This window comes from Malus domestica, chromosome 07, assembly GCF_042453785.1.
Source record: "Malus domestica chromosome 07, GDT2T_hap1".
In the NCBI taxonomy this organism is placed as follows: Eukaryota; Viridiplantae; Streptophyta; class Magnoliopsida; order Rosales; family Rosaceae; genus Malus; species Malus domestica.
The window spans coordinates 27860388-27884097 of NC_091667.1; the positions used below are offsets into that span (position 1 = coordinate 27860388).

The 23710-nt window shown below is 39.6% G+C and overlaps 3 protein-coding genes and 1 non-coding gene across 4 annotated transcripts; 3 read left to right on the forward strand and 1 right to left on the reverse strand.

Moving 5' to 3' along the window:
- Positions 1 to 1333: 1333 nt before the first annotated feature.
- LOC103435138 (triosephosphate isomerase, cytosolic-like) lies at positions 1334 to 4526 on the forward strand. Its single transcript, XM_008373530.4, has 9 exons — positions 1334 to 1520; positions 1772 to 1847; positions 1988 to 2111; positions 2469 to 2553; positions 2637 to 2769; positions 2891 to 2985; positions 3353 to 3431; positions 4022 to 4104; positions 4234 to 4526. Exons 1-9 carry the CDS (start codon positions 1482 to 1484, stop codon positions 4282 to 4284), a joined length of 765 nt encoding a protein of 254 aa, XP_008371752.1. The 5' UTR covers positions 1334 to 1481; the 3' UTR covers positions 4285 to 4526.
- Positions 4527 to 9334: 4808 nt separating this feature from the next.
- On the forward strand, positions 9335 to 13083 carry LOC103435121 (receptor-like cytoplasmic kinase 176). The gene is made up of 6 exons (XM_008373513.4): positions 9335 to 9843; positions 10624 to 10910; positions 11148 to 11283; positions 11416 to 11558; positions 11652 to 11775; positions 12437 to 13083. The coding sequence occupies exons 1-6, from the start codon at positions 9792 to 9794 to the stop codon at positions 12901 to 12903; spliced, it is 1209 nt and encodes a 402-aa protein (XP_008371735.1). The 5' UTR covers positions 9335 to 9791; the 3' UTR covers positions 12904 to 13083.
- Positions 13084 to 13352: 269 nt separating this feature from the next.
- LOC114826202 (U5 spliceosomal RNA) lies at positions 13353 to 13469 on the reverse strand. Its single transcript, XR_003775123.1, has one exon. It is a non-coding gene; the product is annotated as a U5 spliceosomal RNA (small nuclear RNA).
- A 2109-nt stretch (positions 13470 to 15578) lies between these two features.
- On the forward strand, positions 15579 to 18619 carry LOC103435111 (uncharacterized). Its single transcript, XM_008373504.4, has 10 exons — positions 15579 to 15892; positions 15988 to 16063; positions 16177 to 16274; positions 16481 to 16582; positions 16711 to 16797; positions 16973 to 17089; positions 17276 to 17379; positions 17515 to 17654; positions 17746 to 17882; positions 18014 to 18619. The coding sequence occupies exons 1-10, from the start codon at positions 15665 to 15667 to the stop codon at positions 18194 to 18196; spliced, it is 1272 nt and encodes a 423-aa protein (XP_008371726.2). The 5' UTR covers positions 15579 to 15664; the 3' UTR covers positions 18197 to 18619.
- The last annotated feature ends 5091 nt before the right edge of the window (positions 18620 to 23710 follow it).

Consider the following 23710-nt stretch of genomic DNA (forward strand, 5'->3'; position numbering starts at 1 on the left):
CAGTGTATGTCACAATTGCTCTTCCTTTCCTTTGAGGCTACTTCACTTTGTTTGCTTGTATTGACGATTGCACACGCATAACATCGACCATTCTAATTCAGCTCGTAGGTTGCATCTTTCACAGAGTACGGGCACAGTTATGTGGTGAAACCGTGCTCTAATACTAGCTTATCAACTTTTAAGAGCTCATAAGTATAACTTACTCCTAAAAACCGACTTGTAAGAGAAGGGCGCTCAAAAACTTTTACGTCCCTCTAAGAAAGTGATGCTCTCATGCGCATCAAAATACAATAATGAGGATTCATTTATAGTAAATCGAAACCATTTTAAATATTTTTATTTAAAATTAAACATGAACCGTACTTGACGAACGGGTTCACTTCTTTTGTTAGGTCTCGACTTCTTCGCAATGATCTTCCTAGTAGTTCATATAGGAGCTATAACTGTTTCATTCATATTCGTTGTTATGATGTTCCATATTCAAATAACGGTGATTCATGAAGAATTGTTGCGCTATTTACCTGTGAGTGGTATTATTGGATTGATCATTTGGTGGGAAATGTTCTTCATTTTAAACTAACTGCAAGATATACGATGAATATAGACAATTCGAGAATCTCCGGAATCCTCACAAAGAGGATCCTCATTCAAAATACAAAAACAAAAATTAAATTAAATTTCAACCACAATGTGCGAACAAGGCCAACAACAATGACTCGTGCATTTCGATGGGTGGGCAGTGCTAGACCTGTAAACGGGTCGGGTTTATTGGGTTTGGATCGGGTTCAATCCGACCCGTTAAGTTAACGGGTCACCCGAACATGACCCGTTAAGCTGACGAGTCATCCGAACCCGACCATTTTCACCCATTAATAATAATAATAATTATTATTATTTTTTGCATATAATTTATTTTTTATTGTTAAGACTATACTGAAACTACTAAAACATCTTCAACTAACAGATCTAACGGATTGACCCAAAGTGACCCGTTATTTAACGAGTTGTTAACAGATTCATCAATTAACGACCCGACATGTTAAATATTCATCCAAATACTAATATGAATCAAGTTAATGGGTTGAGTCCAAAATACCCCAGGTCTAAGCAGTACCCATCTGAATGCGGTACACACTGAACTCCATGGACTCAGCTCGCCTTGGCTCCACCTAATCCGATAATACCCACCTACTTCTTGTGACACACAGGAAAGAAAACCCGTGGGCCATAACAGTCACTTTTAATACCACATCCGATAGACGAAAATACCCCTCATAGTTCCACATATGCCAATCAATGCGCCAAAGCATATTCCAAATTCCTAGACCAAAACCGTAATTTCGCTCTATGACGTGGGCCCAAGCAACTGGTATCCACATTTACCCCAAAAATCCGCTGTTAATCAGACCCCAAAAATCCGAAAGGCTCACAGACACAGTTTTACACTATCCTCTCTGCGATTTCGAGATTATCGAGAAAAGATGGGCAGGAAGTTCTTCGTCGGCGGCAACTGGAAATGCGTGGGTTTTGTGATTCGTCTCCTGTGTTCTTTTCTTTCAATCTGTTTGGTTGCTGAGAAAATCAAAGAAAGTCACGGAAAATAATCAGATTCCTGATATTTATCGTAGTTTCCATCGATCAATTTTACGATACTTTCTCATCAGCCAAACAAATGCTTGAATTTTCTATTCCGATCTGTTTTATGCTGTGATTTCGATCGAACCGAGTGATGATTTAGTTAATCTGAGCTGAAATGTGAATATGTGTGTAGAACGGAACCTTCGATGAGGTGAAGAAGATCGTCAACATACTGAATGAGGGACAAGTTCCATCGCAAGATGTTGTGGGTGAGTTGATTGCTCCGATTATTTACTTCTGATTTGGATTTGATTTGTTTGCGTTTTTCTGCTTTAATCAGCTCATGAGATTTACTGATCTGTGCGGGTTATCAAAGTGTTAATCTGTTCTGGGGTTTTTATGATTGCAGAGGTTGTGGTTAGCCCACCGTATGTGTTTATTCCAGTGGTGAAGAGTTTGTTGAGGCCCGATTTCCATGTCGCGGCACAAAACTGCTGGGTCAAGAAGGGTGGTGCCTTCACTGGTGAAGTTAGGTGTGTTTGTATATAATTTACTAGATTTCGATTCGTTGTGGCATTGGCATCTGGTTTTAATTTGGTGAATTTTGAAAATTGAGAATGTATGTTACTGATTGTGTAGTTGTAATGATTTAATGATGTGTTTAGATGTTGATAATTTAGAAAGAGAAAAAATTGAATACAATTAGTACAAAGCATCAATCTGTGAAGGTGGTTCGTTTTAAACTGGATGTGACGGAATTTAACGAGTTAGATACATTTAAGCGTGTCGAATGTGCATCATATATGTCTTGTCTATTGATATTTTTTTCCCGATTTGCATTCAACTCTGTATAAGTAAGCTTAAAAGTTGATTTTTTTGTGTATGTTCAGTGCTGAGATGCTAGTCAATCTCGAGGTTCCTTGGGTCATTCTGGGTCATTCCGAAAGAAGACTTATTTTGGGTGAATCCAATGAGGTATTCTCCTCGCCTGTATTTCTAATCAATTTGTAATGAGCTATTTCGTAACAGTTTCTCATATATCACACGCTTCGTTTCAGTTTGTTGCGGACAAGGTTGCGTATGCACTTTCTCAAGGTTTGAAGGTAATAGCTTGTGTCGGTGAGACCCTTGAGCAGCGAGAAGCTGGCACTACTGTGGAGGTTGTAGCCGCACAAACCAAGGCAATTGCAGGTGCATAATGCAATCAGAACTACGTTTTCTTGGCCTACTGTTTGTGTGAAGAATTTGTTGTGTGTTGTGAGACTGCTTAATTTTCTTTCTGTACTCATTTAAATGATGCTTTCTATTGCAGAGAAAGTGAAAGATTGGACCAATATCGTTTTGGCCTATGAGCCCGTGTGGGCCATTGGAACTGGGAAAGTTGCATCTCCAGCTCAGGCTCAAGAAGTAAGTGATGCCTTTATCTGATTATCTGGATGTGGTTTTTTTTATTAGCTTCAGTTTGAACTCGATGTTGTTTGTGTACGTTAGAGCAAGGTAAAAATGTTATTGGTAAAAAGTTTAAAAATAAAATGGGCACAGTTGAGGAGATTGTCTAAGCTTCTTTATCTCTAAAGTTTGATAAAACTGAATTAAACGCTGCTTGAATGAGCAATTCTTTCTAAACTGTCACCAACCCACTTTTGCGGTTGGGACTTCCTGTGTCAATACTGATATTATGCATGCGTTATACATTTGTGTGTGCATGTGTGTGTGTATAGTGTATACATATTTCACCGTCTGTTTTTCACACAAATGTTTCTCCATACAACAGGTGCATTCTGAATTGAGGAAATGGCTTCAAGCAAATGTCAGTTCTGAAGTTGCTGCATCAACCCGGATTATTTATGGAGGTATCTCTTTACACCCTTACCACATCATTTTGTTGTTTATCTGCTTGTACATCCCATCCTTTTCTCAATTACAACTTTGAAGCACCTAAAATATATTTATGTTGACTATGAGTATTCCCCCGCACCCCACCCTTCCAAGAGAAATAATATCTATAGAACTAATAAAAGAGTCAGCTGACTTTCTGAAAAGTTGTATAACTCTCCCCATAATGAAGCATTATGACATTTTGTATACATGATTCTTGTACCCTTGAGTATGGCCTTTCAAGTCTCAATTCTGCTTATAGTACAAGATTGGATGCTTACTAAAACACAATTTACCTGGACTTTGGAGAAAGATCGAAACTGGAAAGGGGCTAGAGGATAGGAATGATCTGTTGTACGGATGGAGGCTATCATCTGCCAAAATCATTTTGAGTCATAAATATATTTGTTCTCTTGCGAAGAATTCATTATGTCTTGTGTTTGAATTAAGGAGTCCACTTCTTTTTTCATGTCTTGTGTTTGTACATATGGGAAAGATAAGGAATCCACTTAAGCTTTCTCTGTTTGCTTTCACAACAATTGGCTGAATCGAATAATTTTTTCAGGGTCTGTGAACGGTGCAAACAGCAAAGAACTCGCATGTCAACCTGATATCGACGGATTTTTGGTTGGTGGAGCTTCTCTAAAGGTAATGATCATAGGTTATGCATACTAATTGTGTTCTCCCAGTTTCGTTAGTAAAAAAAAGTTTGCTTATCCCTGGTAAAAAAAAAGTTTGCTTATCCTCGTGTTCTTACATTTATGTTTTTCTCTCCAGCCTGAGTTCATTGACATAATCAAGTCTGCGGAGGTGAAGAAGAGTGCCTAGAAGACTGAAGAGTTGGACCTGGTGTGACTTTTAGATCTCTTATCTGTAAGGTAGCGAATATTTTCCGTACGATTTTACGCCTGGGTCTTTTGAGGAAATAATTATGCTTCTTTGTTTTTTGTTTCAGCACCTGGATATGGGTTTCTCTGTATTAATAAATATTCTCAAATGTTATTGCTTTTTTCGCTCTCAAGATCCAAATTTTCGAGTTTATTTGATGAAAGAAAAATGAAATTATTGAAGCTTGAGTAATTGCGGTAACACCTCGTTTAGTCAAAGTGGTGATTTCTGCACGCACATTTTCTTCTATCCACAATAAAGAGAAGTAGGAGAGTGAGGGGCGGAAATTATTTCACTCAAATTATAGAACGCACCAAGTTCGAGTGGGCTAAAAAAGAGCGCCACCAACGAACAGGGAGTGAGTAAAGCTTCAATGATTCCATGCATATGGCCATAAGGTTGAGGCTACATATCGATCATGTTGGATTGTTGATTGGCTCGTGGCCGATAACAGTTGAACAGTTGTTGAAATAACTCATTAAAAATGCAAACCTGAACTTTTGTTTATACGTTTCAAACTGTAATTGGCGGGTAAGTAAGAATGATTGCTTTCACTATAACGTTATGCCTTTGCAGTCACGTCCTTGAATTACTTCATATTTTAGTGATCCTCAAAATATTTTCCTATCATTTCGTGTATCTTTGCTTTAGTTTATTGATATCCTTTATGTTGCGAGTCCAAAAAGGTCCCCCCCCCACCCTCTCAAATGAACTAGGATTCTTTCCTCTCCTCTTCCATCCCCTTCTCTTATATTCTCTATTTTGTCTATAAGATGTTGACACGTGATTTAACCGTGACTGTTCAAATAGGAGAAAAAAAAAGAGGAGAGAATCTAACTCCTCTATGTACAGATTTTGGAGTTGACTTATGGCACGTGAGACGGAAACATTTGTTCTTTTTCTATCTCTTTGTTTTGCCTTTTGGAACGGGCTTTCACGTGATCCAAATGGTTCCAAAGAAATTCATACATGCATGAACGTTGCAATTAGAATGAAAAGGGAGTGCTAAGATAACTCGTGAGTAAAAAAAACTCTCTCTTCCTCTGAGAGTTCTTCCCTCTGTTTGAGGGTGCTTCTCACCTTCTTGTGTGAGTGATCCTGTTCGAGCTTCTGTTTGCTGCAGCCGATTCTAGCTGTGGCTAGAATCGGTGGGTGGCTTTTTGTTTTTGTTTTTTTCTTTCTTCTCCCCCTCCATCTGCTGATGGATCTTCCAATTTTCCTCTATGGCTTTCCCAATTCTTCAACCTCCGTGGGTATCTTTTTTCATGGCCCTTCCTTGCTTCGTTGTTCATCCATGTTTTTTGGTGAGTTCATGTGTAGAGTTCTGGTGTTGTATCCGGCTCAGGTGTCTCCCACACCACCACGTTCTCCTTGTTGTTTGCCATTTTCGGCAGTGTTGCTTGGGAATTTCCCAGAGCTTCTTTCTTATTGTTGGCTTCTCTCTCGCCGACTGTCTCTTGTCGATGGCTATGTGCAGGTGGCGCATATGGAGGGGATGATCTGCAGTGGACGGAGGATCGGGTGGCTGGCTGATTCTCGGATAGGCGGTGGCGACCACAGTGGATGGTTCTCGGTTGTTCGTTTTTGTTTGGGCTTCACTGTTGTTGGGCTCTTTTTCTGTGTTTTCTTTGTTTTTAGGCCCGTTCATTGTTTGTTTCTGGGAATAAATTGGGCCTTTGTTTGATTTGTAAGTGTGTGTTTGTTTTAATAAAAGTTCCTTGTTGGCGATCCTTTTGGATCCCACTTTTCAAAACAAAAAAAAAAAGATAACTCGTGAGTTGTTAATGTATATAAGTCTAAATCAAAAGCTCATAGTGGTTCATTGGTATTGTCGAACTAATTTATGTGTGAGGATTGAGCTTAGAATCTTAGAATAGGAAGATTCTCGATTGTATTCAGGGATACGTCTCTCTCTATGATCACGTGATAAATGCTACCAAAAGAGTCGGTTGATATAACTGCCGTAAACAACTCAATAAAAACGTAAAAAAAAAAAAAGGAGCTTTCACAAGATCAAAGTCTTGCAAAGATATTATATATTCATACAATTCATGAATGTTGTGATTACAATGAGACGAAATAGGAATTGCTAGGCTTAATCAATCATGGTTAAAAGGTGATTGTGAGCCGTTAATGCAAATGAACATCACACTATACATCGACAACTCGTAGTTATGACTGATCTACACGCATTACGGAACCGAACTACGCACGGGGACTGAGCCTAGCACATTTCTCACAATTGGAAAGATTCTTGGCTGTGCTCAAAGATATACCTCCCTCCTCTACGATCACATGATGAATGTTATGAGCCAAAACGGCATATCTTCGACTGTATATAAGAATCTCGCTTACGATGGATAGATGAGGTCGGTGGCACTGGTTGTACCGCCTCTGTCCGGAAAAGCATGACAGTCGCCCGTGAGCCACATCTCTCGTGAGTTGATGTCGTTGCTCATATTCTATATGTTTGTGACCCCTATTTTGTGTGCCTATGACCTTTCCAATCATAATTTTTCAATAAGTTTTCAACAACAAAAAAAATATACTTTTCGATAATATTGATCAGAATCTGATTAGGGGAGTTGGGTGAGTACAAGACTAAAAAAAATAATTATAATATTAGAAAAATGAATGAAAATGACTTGAAAATTTTGAGTTTTAACGATAAGGACAAAATAAAAGGTAAAATGAATAGTACCATAATTGATTTTTTGGTATAAAAATGTGGTTTTTCGTTAAAGTGAACAGTATCGGGAGCATTTCGTTAAAGTTCTCTATAATATTAGCATGGGGTCAACGATTACCAAACATTAACAGACTTTAATCAATCTTTAATCACAATTATGTACTTATAAAATTGAATCACAATATTTAACATGTCTTTTGCACCCTTTGGAAAGACAAAACTTTAAGCTAAGGCTAAAGATCAAAAAGTCAAATAATCACTAATTTTCTTGGCTTTTTTTTATACGTTAAATTCATCCACTCATTATATAATGGCCTCAACTTTTATTTTTCCGCTACATTAGAAACGTTATCATTACAGCCGCTGTTCATCTAAACTTCGGTTGCCAGCTTTTTATTGAAAAATATTATATTGCTGAATTAGGGCAACCTAATAAATTGACCCCATAGAAAAATTAAAACAAATATTTGACTGTTTATTTCTAATTTTCTAATTTCTACCCACTTGTTCTGACCGTACGAAATGGGGACTTTTATACGTTTGTTCATCATTTCTTTAACTTGTAGAGTATAGACAATACACAAATTAAATCTAAATAAAATTCAATTTTTTTAATAATTTTATTAAAAATGTCATTTTCATGCATCGACTTTGGGTAGATTTTGTTTTAAGAATTGTTTAAGAGTCGGGGTGCCAATAGAAGAATGAGATCCTCTTCTGATCCTCTTTGTAAGAATCCTAGAAATCCTCACATAGTGTCCGTTTATCGTACATCGTGCTACCAGAAATTATTTTAAATACTTTTATTTAAAATTAAATATAAATAGTATCTGACAAAAACTAATTACACGATATACAATAAACGAACACAATTTGAGAATCCTCAATATCCTCACACAGGATTAGGATTCTTATTCCCAATAGAAGAAGCTTCACAACAATTAAGGTACAAATACAATATCTATTTCAAAGGAGGGCCCACTGTGACACATCGGCTGATCAGAGAAGCGCACTTATATTATTAATTAATCAAGATAATTGCACTAGTCAAACCCTCTCAAAAGCAAGAAATTTGTATTTTCACACCAAAAAAGCAAGACATCTGTAGTATTTCTTATTCCTTGTGTATTAATGATTAATGAGCTACAAGCGACGGCACATTTTAAGGCAAAAACCATGATGTCAACAAAGAACACTTTCGTTTGGGAAATATTAAGAAGACTTTGAAAAATAGATTTTTTATAAATTCTTTGTCACCTCATGTTTTTTGCATAATATTTTATGATGTTGATACTAGAATTGACGTTAAAGTAAGCTGACAAAGAGTACAATAAAAATCTCACTTTGAGAGATTCTCTTCAACATTTCTCCTTTGACGTATATGATATAAGAAGTCATTCGTATTTATTTTATATATCAGTCAAATACATAAAAAAAAATAAAAAATTTCAACACAGAAGTTTTCATGCATATAGCATTGCGATTGATATTTAAGAAGAAATTATTTCTTTTATATAAAATCTTAATAATTGTCGTTAGAACATTGTGCTTGGAATTGCTTTTAAGAAACTGACGTCGGAAAGTTGAAATTTCACTTTATAATAATAGTTCTAGTACTCTAGATATTGATATTGTATATAATAAACTCACACTTATCGCGTTATATGTAATAATATGTAAGTTAAAAATAATACAAGAGTAATTATTAGTCAGCTGATGATCCGTCGGTCAAAATAATTCTCATGCTTAATCATTATCATCAACATGATTAACCCAACATTAAACCTGTAACCTGAGTGAGAGAGTCGGCTTTCATTTTTCCTTTTAAAAAAACTGCATTGCCGATGATCCAAGGCTGGAAGAGAAGTAAAACGCACAGCAGTGGATGCAGCCATGCAAAAGCTGCCTAACGCACCATGAGAGAGAGAGAGAGGAGAGAGAAGAGGTGGATTGCAAGATGGCAAAGAAAAGAGTGTTGGACCTTATCCAAATTAGGCATCTCTCTCTCTCCTCCCCCCGCCCACCCCCAAAAAAACAACTCGCAGACAAAGAAAAGTAAAACTCAAATGGGATATGTCAAGCTTTGGTTTGTCATACCCAGTGCACAAGGCTCTCGCTTTACGCAGGATCTGGAAGAGGTGAATGTCGGTTAGCCTTACCCCCATTTTACGCAGTGCACAAGGCTCCCGCTTTACTCAAATGGGATATGCCAAGCTTTGGTACTTATAAAAAAATTAGTATAAAAAAAAAACTAAGCTAAAAAATGTTTTTGATAAACACTGAAAAATAGCTTATTTTTACAATTTTAAATGTAAAAAAAACTAAAAATGTGAAGCAGTAAAAATGAGTTTATTCTCATAACATATAAACAATTTTTTTTCAAAGCACAGCGATACCAAACCAGCACACCGGCTTTTGTCCTTCCCGAAGGTCTAATAAAAGAACCTTCCCAGCAACCAAACACCCCCATATACCTCCAAAATCTTCCATGTTCAAAGCAAAGAGCTTTCTTTGATTCCTTCAATTTTTTTCCGCTGTTCGATTAGTGGGTTATTGCGTGCTCGTGACAGCTAGGTGCTTGTGAAAAAGCCTAGCTGAGAGAGCTTTCACACCGATTGGTGAGAACATCATCTTTGATTCCCGGGCTTCTGCATCTGCTTGCGCTTTTCAACTTGTTTGCAAACTTGGGTTTCTATTTCTTCCTCCTTTTTCTGGCAGTTAGGTCCGGAAAGACCCGTTTTTCAGGCGTTTTCTAGTGATGGGTTCTTGCCTAAGTTCTAGAATCAAAGCTGACAGCCCCCTCCATAATGGTAATTAAGTTTAATCAATTAGTTTCTGATTAACTCTGTTAATTAAAAGTTTTGAACTTTGATTGAAGTTGGTCGGATTTGATTAATGAAACATGCAGTTCTGGAGCTTATAGCAGCTCAGCTAGCTGTTTTCTGTTTTGTTTTTGCTGAAAGAGTTGATTTTGTTTGGAATTTTTGTTTTGAGCAATTCTGAGTTGGGTTCTACTTCTGGGGTTATGTGATATTGTGATTGTTACTGCTCTGATTCTCCCAAATAAGAAAGTTATTCAAAGTTAATAAGAAACTTGAATTTTATTGGCTTCCATTTCTTTTGCTATATAGAGGCATATCAAAGGCTAGAGCTTTTTAAACCACAACCTTTTAAGTTTGTTACGATCAAGTTTAACTCAGATTTGCATGGACTTGCTGGTTTTTATTACACCCTTTTGTTGTTATGTTTTGGATTAGTTTCTAGGATTTAATGGAGCTTATATGTTTTCCCCATCAATTGGGGAGTGGGGGACTAGAGGTTTCAAATCAAGACCTCTTGGAACCGAACCTCGAACACCATGTTAGATTACCATTGTACTTCATAAGCTGTGGCATCATCAAAAGCTAACCATTTTGTTGTTGAAAGTCGATCGATCAAAATTGAGATTTTAGTTTCTGTACTGTATACAGAAGCAACTAACTTGGCCTTACTCTTTTTTATTGTGATGTTATAGATTATTTTTAGAACTTTTATATGATGACTAAATGTTGAGCATTATTTACAAGTTATATGGTATTTGAAATGTGTAGGTTTACATTCAAATAGCAAGGTGTCGTCTGTCTCAGTGCCTTCAACTCCTCGGACAGAGGGCGAGATCCTGCAGTCCTCCAATTTGAAGAACTTCTGCTTTAACGAACTGAAAAATGCCACCAGGAACTTCCGTCCTGATAGTGTGGTGGGTGAAGGGGGTTTCGGTTGTGTCTTTAAGGGGTGGGTTGATGAGAATTCATTAACAGCTGCCAAGCCTGGTACTGGCTTGGTTATTGCTGCGAAAAGGCTAAACCAAGAAGGTATCCAGGGTCACAAGGAATGGTTGGTGAGTATTACTTCTATCCTTCTTTAGCTTACATGCACTTTACGAATATTTGATTGATCTTTTTTCGGTGCAATCAAATATTTGAAAATCTAAACAGATGTTTTTAGTTCAAACAGCTAATATATTGAACCAACCTGAATGAATCTTCCTCCATAATAGTTTTTGCATGTATATAACGTTATATGTAATATTTTCAGAGAATAATTTATTAACTTTGTGGAGCCTCTTGAACTATAGACGGAAATCAACTACCTTGGGCAGCTGCATCACGAAAATCTTGTAAGGTTGATTGGTTACTGCTTAGAGGATGACCACCGTATTTTGGTGTATGAATTTATGCCTCGCGGAAGCTTGGATAATCATCTATTTAGAAGTGAGTTATGAACTTCCTTCACTTTTTAGCCGTTTCTTTTAGAGTAAGCAGTACCATTGCTAAGGAAATCAAATATTTCAATATGAACTATGGAAGTAGTACTTACTGCTTAAAATGTTATTGGTGGAACAGGGGCGTCTTACTTTCAACCACTTTCCTGGAACCTTCGTATGAAGATTGCTTTTGGTGCGGCTAAGGGTCTAGCATTTCTTCACAGTGACGAGGCAAAAGTGATATATCGGGACTTTAAAACTGCTAATATCCTACTGGATTCGGTAAGCGAGACTTTTAATTGTTGAGTTTCATTGCTTCTAATTGAATTCTGGTATAAGACTGTCTGACACAAAATTTCAATTGAAAAACAACAGACGTACAATGCCAAACTTTCTGATTTTGGACTAGCCAAGGATGGCCCAGCCGATGATACAAGCCATGTCTCAACAAGAGTCATGGGGACATATGGGTACGCAGCACCTGAGTATATGGCCACAGGTACGTTTAGTTAACAGGATTGAGTTCACCATACAAAAGCAACCTAATATTTGTTTACAGCTTCATCTACCATTCACCAATTCAGTCTAATTGTGATCACTTAATAATACTAACCAAATAGTTCTAGGCTCTAACCACAGCCAGGCTCCGATCAATATTAGAAAGAAGAAAAGGCTAATTCCATCATAGACGATGATCATGAGATTATCCAGTCTTTGTAGGTAGTACACCAGTCTGTTTCCCATTTACTTCATTTCTACTCAATACCTATGTTGCATCTGAAACCTCTGCTACATATTACCCTGGCCTTGCTGGAATATTTCCCTTCAGCAGTCCCCTAATGAATGACCAGCATTTGGTTTTAATTTTCCTGTTCATTTGTTTCACCTCCATATAGTTGCAGAAAGTTTCGCTGTACTTTTAGGATACATGATTGACTTACTCCTCACTTTGCTGTGGTAGGTAGATAGAACTCTTGTTGAAACAATTTGTTCTCCTTAGATTACTTTGTTTTCCTATCACACTTCTGCTTTATAAGAGCTACGTTCCTATGTTTCATCGTCTTAATCGTGCTGCAGCTACCATAATGCTTTATTTTCATCTTAAATATGGTCAAGAATGCATGATTGTTCCCTGCTGATCCTTATTTAATTTTTTTTAGGTCATTTAACTGCAAAAAGTGACGTGTATAGCTTTGGGGTTGTTATGCTCGAAATATTGTCCGGCAAACGAGCTGTGGACAAGAACCGGCCAACGGGAGAACAGAATTTAGTTGAATGGGCCAAACCTTACCTTGCAAGCAAACGCAAATTTATCCAAATATTTGACGTTCGTGTTGAAGGCCAGTACTCTTTGGGTGAAGCCCTCAGAGCAGTTAGCCTTGCAATTCGATGCTTAGCTGTAGATCCCAAGTCTAGGCCAAACATGAATGACGTGGTAAAAGCGTTGGAGCAACTTCAGGAACCCATTGACTCGGAGGGTGCAGGTATCTCTCCAAATGAACATCGCCCGAACCCTCATGCAAATTCAAACCACGCTCCCAGACATCGCAGGCGCAGTATCAACGGAGTCAACAAAGCATCAACTCCTCACCATCGCAGGGCATCCGCTTCCCGCACCCCTACATGAGACATTCATCATCCATGCATGCTTTTTCATTAGTTTTATTGGTTCAAAGGAAGAGGGGGATCCAGTCTGAAAGGAAAGGGAGGGAAAAGAAATAGGAACAAGGCGGCGGCAGATGGTGAATATTGAAATTTGTACGTAACTGCAGACAGAGTTGATTATTGTACAGTTTTGTTTTGTGAATGTCTTCTTGGTTGCTTTTCTCTGGAGCATTTTTTGTGTCTGCCTGGAGAATATGAGGAACATCCAGGTTTTGTTTTGTGAATGTCTTCTTGGTTGCTTTTCTCTGGAGCATTTTTAGTGTCTGGCTGGAGAATATGAGGAACATCCAGGTTTAATCCTACATTGACATGCTTCTTGGTACTATGTGATTCTCCGGACTCCCACGCAGGATTCCAAGTTGATAGGTTAACACAATGCAGACCAATAAATTATGAACTAGATTTGTAAGGGGCACGCACAGAGGTGCGCCCCTCCAAAAATAGGCGTATGCCACTTAAAGCGACGAGCACACGGTATTCTTTAGTAAAAGGCGAAAGAATAGTTCGCTTTGTGCTCAACGCATGGCTCCGTGATTTGGTTTAGTTTCGGCTGCCTTTTCTTATAGTGCCAACGCTAGCTCGCTCTATCTGGTCTGGTCGATGTGGGACTCGCCTACCGCTTATGACTCAACAGTTTCAGTTTTCAGCACTCGGCATAAAAAACCCACAACGTAGCTCGCCCTTTATTTTGTGCCATTCCTCCCCAAGTCTTTTGTGGATTTTTCAGCATCGATCATGAAGGACTTGATCCAACTTGATCACCTAACCAGGCTTCCATATGGTATAGGATTTGCCATTCTTTACATCTACACTTCAAAATGTTGCTCTCCATTTGTTTCTTTTATTTTGACTTACTAATTGAAGCTCCACGATTGCAAAGGACTTGTAGCTCCGTTGGTTAAGGGCTTCTATCAATGCACCTAAAGACTCAAGTTCAATTCTCCCTCTCTCAATATCGCTTATAAAATAAAGTAAATAAACTGAAGATAATTATATGAATGATAAGCATAGGTGGTTAAGTTATAAACAATATCAATGCTGAAACTAATCGCTTGTGATTGTTAGTTTCTTAAGATCTCAACAATCATTCTCATAGTTATGTACAAGAATCGAGGTGTATAGTGCATACAATACATAATTAAACACACGACTAACATTGTTCAACTAATATTATATTACTAAAAAAAAAAATTTCTTGCTTATGATGAATAATAGTATGTTATACTAGTATATTATTGTTGACCCTAAAAACTACCAAGCCTATGTGGTGCCCATGCCGAGTAACTAATAAACTAACTACGTCCTTCAGTTATGTGCGGGGCGTGCCAACTCGACGGTCGAGCTCCGCCGGTGAGTAAAATGTGTGGATGCGGCTTTGGGCGCTGCTGACTTCTCGATCTTGCGATTGCGGCCAAGGAAGGAACGTTCTCGACCTTCGGGTTCTAGAGTTTAAAGACAAGGCTGCTAGTTCTGCGAAGTTCACGGATCGTTGGCGCCAGCCTTGGTCTCAGTTATATTAGTCGTGAGAATGTAACTACGCTGAACCGGTACCAGACTACATAGACACAAATACTCGAAAGAGATAAATGTCTTGATGGTGAATGTAGTTCGACTGTCAGCGTGCCGAACTCTAAAATGTACTTGTGAGTATCCAATCATAAAACAACTCGGTGTTCAATATGCCGAGCCCTGGTAAACTGTCCCACCTCACCTCGCCAAAAAGGCTAATGAGATAACCTCTGCCAATAAAGACCCGAAAGTTTTTCTCGACCGAGACTTGGATAGATAACCAGTCGGCCTCGACGTAGTGCTGTTTATCCAAACTGAAGGTGTTCCGCGGTCGGCTGGTTCTACGGCGATAATGCTGTTTATCCAAACTAAAGGTATCACTGGTTGTCTTTACAGTGCTGTTTATCCAAACTGAAGATGTCTTGGTGGAAAAAAAAATTCTCAAGGTTGTTGAGAGAGTTTGCGCAGGGCAATTTGTGTGTTGAATTGGAGGGGGCTTGAATGATGCACTCATCCCTCTATTTATAGTAGCAAACCTGCTTCTGATCGAATCAAAACTACACTTGGATTAGGACTCCTTACCCCGATCCAATCTTATCTCGGCTAGTCCTACTCCTATTAGGACTTTGAACTCAACCCTTTATCAAGCCGCATTCATTCCCAAGTTTCCGCATCCTCATCCTGCTGAGACTCCTTATTGTATCAAGATTTAACTACCCATTCTTGATAGGACACGGCCGGCCCCTGAGCAATGCTTTCGGGCCAAGAAAAATTCTAAAATCCGCCCAAACCAATATTTTGGGCCCAAACAATTATTTTATTAATTCTTATATCATTCACATATTAATTAATTGACACGAAACAAAAATACGATCATGATTTGTTGCCACCCTTTACCATGTTCAGATATGCTAAGGGGACTCTTTACCACCTCATAGTTTAAAACTTTAACGTCAACTATTTTGCCAACATTATAAAATATTGTGTAAAAAACATGAGGTGACATAGTTCCACTTTTAAGTGAGTTCCTTTAGCATTTCTCTTACCATGGTTGGGGGTCAAGACCCAATTTATTGTCTTGATCCAACTTGGGCCTAAAGCCCATATCAAGTCCAATATCAGTAAACCGCTGAGGTTTTAGCCACACCACGCTCTTTCTTCCTCTGCTTCATCTTCTTCATCTCGCGCGAAAGCCAAAAACCCAATACAGCACAATGATGACAGCCTCATCAACATCGCTAATTCAGCGCGTCTGCGCCGTTCCTCTCGCACGCGCGGCCCGCACTAGTGCCATGGTAGCGGCGAGCATGAACATGTCCACCACCTCCACCACCACCACCACCACTACCACCGCTCCCTCCCTAGCCAAACGGGCCGACCCCCAAGTCCTCCTAGGCTTGTCGGAACCGGAGCTCCAGCAGCTCGCAATCGACTTCAGTCAGGTAAACAAGCACAAAATGCTCCCAATTTGTTTGCGCAGAATTGAAAGTTACTGAATTTATTTACTTAATTTCTGTTTCTGAAAATGTATTTACAGCAAGGCTACAGAGGGAAGCAGCTCCATCATCTTATTTACAAAAGAAAGATTAAAGATATTCAGGACTTCAATCAGGGTAACTTTCTCTCTCTCCATCTCTCTCTCTCTCTAGAAAAAGATTGTTTTTTTTTTCTGGGTTTTTTGTGTTTTGTGGGGCAATGCTAATTACTGGGGGGATTTGTGTTGCAGTGCCTCTGGCATTCAGAAATGAGCTTGAGGAAGCTGGATGGAAAGTTGGGAGGTCACCCATTTACCAGAGCGTCACTGCTGCTGATGGCACTGTCAAGGTAATTTCTTGGAAGATGGTTACTGGATAATTCTGAGACTTTTTTTATGGAATATTTTTTGTTGGGATATCCTTTTATAACTCGATTTGAAGTTGAATGGTTCCCGTGGATCATGATTGTTTGTAAAAGGGGGCCGTTTGATTGCCAGTAAATAATTTGTGGGTTAGCGTATTAGCGGTTAAAAGTTGTGCCCTTGATTCTTGCAGTTGTTGATAAAGTTGGAGGATAACAGATTGATTGAAACTGTTGGCATACCAGTTAAAGATGAGAAAGGTGTGATGCGCCTTACAGCGTGTGTCTCATCACAGGTGATTTCTGAGATGAGATTTAGCCATTGAGATAAAATTTCCCTGCAGTTATGTTTTAGTATTGGTTTTGTGCATGGTTCACTGCAGTGCAGTTCGTATAGTATTTCTTATTAATTTGGGTGAAACAGGTGGGATGCCCTCTTCGTTGCTCTTTTTGTGCCACGGGAAAAGGAGGATTTTCAAGAAACCTCAAGAGGCATGAAATTGTTGAGCAGGTATCAACTGTCTTTTCCATTCTTCAAAATCCGTTATGAGTAAGGTCTGTTTGCATGCTCACTTGTTTATCTAATTTGTGCGCAGACATGATTGAAATTTTATGTAAGGGTTACCATTGTTGTATGCTAGTAAACTCAATATACATTGTGATTCTGGATACCTTCATATTACCAGGTTTTGGCTATTGAGGAAATCTTCAACCATAGGGTGACTAATGTGGTGTTCATGGGAATGGGTGAACCAATGATGAACCTGAAGGCGGTTCTTGAAGCACATCAGTGTTTAAACAAGGTGCCCTACTTGTGCTTTTTAATAGCTGCTTCGTTTCCATGTTTTATGTATAGAATCAAGAACTCGACTTTGTGACATGAAACTCCTACTAGTATTAAAGTGGAATGCTATTTTATAAATATGCAAAAATTGTTAGCATTATGATCTAAGTGAAAGCTTATTTATGTTGGACTTTTTTTTCTATAGGATATTCAAATTGGGCAAAGAATGATCACAATTTCTACAGTGGGGGTTCCGAATACAATTAAAAAGCTGGCATCTCACAAACTTCAGTCGACATTGGCTGTCAGGTATATTATTTTTAAACGGGAATGACTTATTTGTATTTATTGGGGCATTTTTGTTGAACTGCTTGTTCAGAAAAAAAAAGGAAGAGTTCTGAAGTTAAATCAGTGCTAAACTTTTCTCATATTATTGTGCATCAGCCTGCATGCTCCCAACCAGAAGCTGAGGGAAACAATTGTGCCAAGTGCAAAAGCATACCCTCTGAGTGCACTGATGAGGGATTGCAGGGACTATTTCGCTGAAACCGGTAGACGGGTTTCCCTTGAGTATGCACTCTTAGGTACTGGAATAAGATTTAGAAAAATTATTTTCGTCTCTTTTGATCAGTGTGCTTTCTTTAACAACCTGACAATGATTTTTATTTTGAGCAGCTGGAGTCAATGATGCAGTAGACCACGCAGTAGAACTTGCAGAGCTACTCCATGAGTGGGGACGAGGTTCTCATGTGAACCTGATACCATTTAATCCAATAGAAGGCTCTGAGTATAAACGTCCGTCCAAGAAAGCAGTATGTAATTTTGTTTTTAAACAATTTAAACACAAACACCTCTTTACTCCAATATTTGCTTTTTTATTAGTTTAAATCTGTTTTTTATTCACCTGATTTGTTGTGGTTTCTGACAAAATTTCATTTGGCAGGTACAAGCATTTGCAGCTGCTTTGGAGAACAATAAAGTAACGGTCAGCACACGTCAAACAAGGGGCTTGGATGCAGATGCAGCTTGTGGTCAGCTAAGAAACAAGTTCCAGAAGAGTCCTTTGCCCGTTGACTCTGATAACTTTCAAACTGATGAAGATGCTGCAGTTGCAGTTGCATGTTGACGTCGTTGTCAACTGTTTGCTCCTCTGTGCGGTGGGCTGTACGTCACACATTGCGTGTTCTTGCCCCTTCATCTCTAAGAACTTGTTAGAAGTGTTGTTCGAAGTTGGGGGTGGTCTGCATCATCGACTTTTGCTACTGGTGGAGCTATATTTTCCCTATATGAAGTGTGTTGGTGCGGAAACCAACTTTCTCCTGTACAGATTCGGAGGGTTGGGGAGAAATGTTCCGCGTCTCTGATAACGCAGTGATGTTGGTTATCTACGGCTCGCGAAGGCACAAGTTTATAGCTCTTTCTCCTCCTTCTCATGGATTTACTAAAAGATGGAAGGTGGTCATTTTGCAGTTGTAGACAGACTGGCTTAGTTTCTCTGTATAAACTTAAACATAGATTTGTATCGTCATACCGATCTTCCCTATTTCAATTTTTTTTTTTCGGGTTTTTGTTTTGATTTGTTTTTCTTTCCCCTGCCATAACACCAATTTGTCGTCTTTATGTTCTACAAAATATATTTTTTGGTGCAAAATCTCTTATAATTCATGTTTAAACACTCGAAAAACAATGATATAAAACCTAAATCTGAACAAATGAGTTGAAAATGGCTTCAATTAGTATTACCATATATAGGGGCCTTTTCGATCATTTAGTATTACCATATGTAGGGGCCTTTTCAAGTAATGGGATACGGCCGGCTATCCACTAACAAAGGTGCTGCAAAAGCGCTGATATTCAACATGGCTTCAATTGTCAGAATACGATCACGTGGTTTTGGAAGAACCATTCGATCAACTCGATCATTCCATTCGCTGACAACATAAATTACCGCAAATTGTGGTATTCTTGCCACTTGTTCATTGTTGTGTCTGCATTGCGCATTCTTTCATGTCTTTAATGGTTTTTCATTGCCCATCATAAAAGGAATTAGATCCTCTCCGGATCTCCTTACTAGGGATCCAGGGGATCAATGTATAATAACCGTTCATCAAAGATAGTGCGGTCACAATTGAATGCTTTTTATATTTTTAAAAGTAAAACAATCTCGTTTTGCGTGAAAAATATAAAAAATAAAAAAATTATGACCGCACGATCTTTGATGAATGATTATTATGCATTGATCTCCAGGATGAATCCAGAACAAAATCGCGCTAAAGCTAGGGCGTCACCCGTAAGTGGCGCGCTGTGTGGCCCGAGCACAGTGATAAGTGAGCAAGGGTCGCTGTATCCCCATCGGCACCCGGATGCAGTGTTAAATGAGCAAGGGGGCCATAGAAACTTCTTTTCGAACGACTCCACTCAAAGTTGTTTGGGAGCATATGCTCCTATCAACTTTACCCGGGACACACAAAAGAAGTACTTTGATCCTATTAGACGGGGGAGGGTGAAGAAGCTAGGACAGAAGGGTAGAGTTCAAGAGAGCAAAATGCGTTTAGGAACGTGGAATATAGGAACCTTAACGGGAAAATCTATGGAAGTAGTGGAAGTTATGGTGAGGAGAAGGATAAATATTATGTGCCTACAAGAAACTAAGTGGGTTGGTAGTAAGGCAAAGGATCTAGAAAACTCAGGGTTTAAACTTTGGTATTCGGGCACAAATAGAACGAGAAACGGTGTTGGCATCATCGTGGACAAGACCTTGGTACAAGATGTTGTAGATGTCAAGAGGGTAGGAGATAGAATCATGGCAATCAAGATTGTAATAGGACAAGAACTTATCAATGTGATTAGTGCGTACGCACCTCAAGTAGGGTTGGATACGAGTTCGAAGGAGAAATTTTGGGAAGATCTTGGAGACTTGGTGCAAGGAATTGCTCAGACGGAGAAGTTATTTATAGGAGGAGATTTAAATGGACACGTGGGCAGGGAGACAGGCAACTATGGAGGTTTTCATGGTGGCCATGGTTTTGGGGAGAGAAACGAGGATGGGGAAGCTATCTTGGATTTTGCAATGGCATATGATCTCTTCTTAGCCAACACCTTCTTTAAGAAGAGAGAAGAACATGTGATCACCTACAAGAGTGGGTCGTCAAAAACACAAATAGATTTTCTTCTAATGAGGAAAGGGGATCGTATAACTTGTAAGGATTGCAAAGTTATACCAGGAGAGAGCGTGGCTAATCAACATCGCTTGTTGGTGATGGATGTACATATCAAAAGAGTAAGACAAAAGAACAAGACTTGGAAGTGCCCAAGGACTAGATGGTGGAATCTAAAAGAAGAAAAACAAGTCATTTTCAAAGAGAAGGTAATCACCCAATGTGTGTGGGATAGAGAGGGGGAAGCTAGCCAAATGTGGGATTCCATGGCTAGTTGTATCCGAAAAGTAGCAAAAGAGGTATTAGGAGAGTCCAAGGGCTTTGCCCCACACCAAAAGGAATCTTGGTGGTGGAATGAGGAGGTACAAACAAAGGTGAAGGCTAAGAAGGAATGTTGTAAAGCCTTATACAAGGAGAGGACCGATGAAAATGGTGAAAGGTATAGAAAAGCGAAGCAAGAGGCGAAGAAAGCTGTCAGAGAAGCTAAGTTAGCGGCTTACGACGATATGTATAAACGACTAGATACCAAAGAAGGAGAGTTGGATATCTATAAACCATCTAGAGCAAGGGAAAAGAAGACAAGGGACCTAAACCAAGTGAGGTGCATCAAGGATGAGGATGGAAAGGTTCTTGCTACAGAGAACGCGGTTAAAGACAGATGGAGAGGTTATTTTCATAATCTTTTCAATGAAGGACATGAAATGAGTGCTTCTTTAGGGGAGTTGAGTAACTCAGAAGAGTGTAGAAACTACTCTTTTTATCGTCGAATCCGGAAGGAAGAAGTGGTTGTAGCTTTGAAGAAGATGAAGCATAAAAAAGCAATAGGCCCAGACAATATACCAATCGAAGTGTGGAAACTTTTGGGAGAGACAGGTATAACATGGCTCACTGACCTTTTCAATAGGATTTTGAAAACGAAGAAGATGCCAAATGAGTGGCGAACGAGCACTTTGGTGCCTATCTACAAGAATAAGGGCGACGTACAAAATTGCATGAACTATAGGGGTATTAAGCTAATGAGTCATACAATGAAGCTCTGGGAGAGAGTCATTGAGCATAGATTGAGGCAAGAGACACGGGTTTCGGACAACCAATTCGGGTTCATGCCAGGGCGCTCAACCATGGAGGCAATCTATCTCTTACGAAGATTGATGGAAAGATATAGAGATGGGAAAAAGGATTTACACATGGTCTTTATAGATTTGGAAAAAGCGTATGATAGGGTCCCAAGAGACATTCTTTGGAGGATTTTAGAGAAGAAAGGAGTACGAGTAGCATATATCCAAGCTATAAAGGATATGTATGAAGGAGCAAAGACTGCCGTAAGAACTCATGAAGGACAAACCGAAAGCTTTCCCATAACTGTAGGATTACATCAAGGCTCATCCTTAAGTCCTTACCTTTTTGCGTTGGTAATGGATGAGTTAACAGGACATATTCAAGATGATATTCCTTGGTGTATGCTTTTCGCAGACGATATAGTGTTGATAGATGAAACTCAGGAAGGGGTAAATGCAAAGCTTAACCTTTGGAGAGAAGTGTTGGAATCTAAAGGTCTTCGCCTAAGCCGATCAAAGACAGAATATATGGAGTGCAAGTTCAGTGCAAATGGAGGCCAAAACGAGTTAGGGGTGAGGATCGGAGATCAAGAAATACCAAAGAGCGACCGTTTTCGTTACCTAGGATCTATCTTGCAAAAGAACGGAGAATTAGATGGAGATCTCAACCATAGAATACAAGCTGGATGGATGAAGTGGAAGAGTGCATCCGGCGTGTTGTGTGACCGCCGTATGCCACTGAAGCTCAAGGGAAAATTTTATAGGACGGCAATAAGGCCGGCGATGCTATATGGCACAGAATGTTGGGCGGTGAAACATCAACACGTACACAAAATGGGTGTAGCGGAGATGAGGATGCTTCGTTGGATGTGTGGGCACACGAGAAAGGATAAGATTAGGAATGAGGATATCCGGGGTAAAGTAGGAGTAGCCGAAATTGAAGGAAAGATGAGAGAAAATCGGTTACGGTGGTTTGGACATGTGCAAAGAAGGCCTACTGACGCTCCGATTAGAAGATGCGACTATGGGACAGAGGTTCAGGGCCGAAGGGGTAGAGGAAGACCTAGGAAAACTTTGGAAGAGACTCTAAGAAAAGACCTAGAGTACTTGGATCTAACGAAGGACATGACACAGGATCGAGCACAATGGCGTTCTAAGATTCATATAGCCGATCCCACTCAGTGACTTGGATTTTCCAAGTCTCCAACCGAGAAGTTTTCCTCACTCGGGAAATTAAGGGAACACTACCCCAACCTACATGCTCCACTCAGAAAGCTTCAACATACAAGCTTCAACAAAAGAAATTTCAGAGAACTTAGCGAAGAAGGCTTTGGTGTATTTAACACAATACGTTGAAATGAAGGAAAGCTTATTTATTGATATCCCCGATAAGCTACAAATATGTACATATACATGAGTCAAAATAAACACACAAGAGGGAGCCTTCACAAAGGTTGCTTAGGAGAAGTCTCAGCAGTCGGTAGAGCCCCAGAAAGAGAAGGCACCGGAGGGGGATCATTTGGAGCCTCAGTACTGGACAGAACCCTAGAAGGAGGAGGCATCAGAGGTTGATCATTCAGAGCTTCATTACGCGGTACAGCCCCAGAAGACGAAGGCAATAAATGCCTTTGGAACAAACCCACAAATCTCTGATGATCAAGTAAAACCTGACCATCAGTTTCCTTCATCTGGTCAAGCTTCCTCTTCATGTTTGTAGCATAGTCATGTGCGAGCCGGTGCAACTGTTTATTCTCATGCTTGAGCCCCCTAATCTCCTGTTTGAGACTCATCACTTCAGCCGCCAATGATTCAACTTGGCGGGTTCGAGCAAATAGGCGTTGGGCCATATTAGACACAGAACCTGCACACTGAACACTGAGAGCCAGCGAATCCTTAACAGCTAACTCATCAGACCGTTTGGAAAGTAGTCTGTTATCTTTGGGAGTGAGAAGGTTCCTGGCCACCACCGCAGCGGTCATATCATTCTTCATCACGGAATCCCCAACGGTAAGAGGACCAGTAGGGGAGACGAAGGATGGGCGCCATATGTTGTCTGGAGAAGGCGGGGCTGCCTCTTCAACAAGGTTCAAGTCAAAACGACGGTCGGAGGGGCCAGACATTTTTCAAAGGTGTTGAAGAGAGAAGAGGTCGGACAAATCAAGATCTTAGAAGTGCAAGAATGAAGCTTCTACTGGTGGAGATTCAAGTGTGCTTTGGAACTTAATGCCAGCCCCTATAAAAATCTGCACTCGACGGAGCTTCAGAAATCGAAGAGGCGCCTGCTCAGAAATCGAAGAGGCGTTTGCTTTCTCAAAAGCTGGGCTGCTTAGAGATCACGAGGGTTGATCTCAGAAATCGAAGAGGCGTTTGCTTTCTCAAAAGTTGGGCTGCTCAAAGACCACGAAGGCCGATCTCAGAAATCGA

Excerpts from the sequence above, each read along its gene's own strand:
- LOC103435138 (XM_008373530.4), top strand. The coding sequence starts at position 1,482 with ATGGGCAGGAAGTTCTTCGTCGGCGGCAACTGGAAATGC. Across the intron at positions 1,848-1,987 it reads TCCATCGCAAGATGTTGTGG|AGGTTGTGGTTAGCCCACCG; the intron begins GTGAGTTGATTG and ends TTATGATTGCAG. Across the intron at positions 3,432-4,021 it reads AACCCGGATTATTTATGGAG|GGTCTGTGAACGGTGCAAAC; the intron begins GTATCTCTTTAC and ends TAATTTTTTCAG.
- LOC103435121 (XM_008373513.4), top strand. The coding sequence starts at position 9,792 with ATGGGTTCTTGCCTAAGTTCTAGAATCAAAGCTGACAGCCCCCTCCAT. Across the intron at positions 10,911-11,147 it reads AGGGTCACAAGGAATGGTTG|ACGGAAATCAACTACCTTGG; the intron begins GTGAGTATTACT and ends CTTGAACTATAG. Across the intron at positions 11,776-12,436 it reads ACCTGAGTATATGGCCACAG|GTCATTTAACTGCAAAAAGT; the intron begins GTACGTTTAGTT and ends AATTTTTTTTAG.
- LOC103435111 (XM_008373504.4), top strand. The coding sequence starts at position 15,665 with ATGATGACAGCCTCATCAACATCGCTAATTCAGCGCGTCTGCGCCGTT. Across the intron at positions 16,798-16,972 it reads GGCATGAAATTGTTGAGCAG|GTTTTGGCTATTGAGGAAAT; the intron begins GTATCAACTGTC and ends TCATATTACCAG. Across the intron at positions 17,380-17,514 it reads CAGTCGACATTGGCTGTCAG|CCTGCATGCTCCCAACCAGA; the intron begins GTATATTATTTT and ends ATTGTGCATCAG.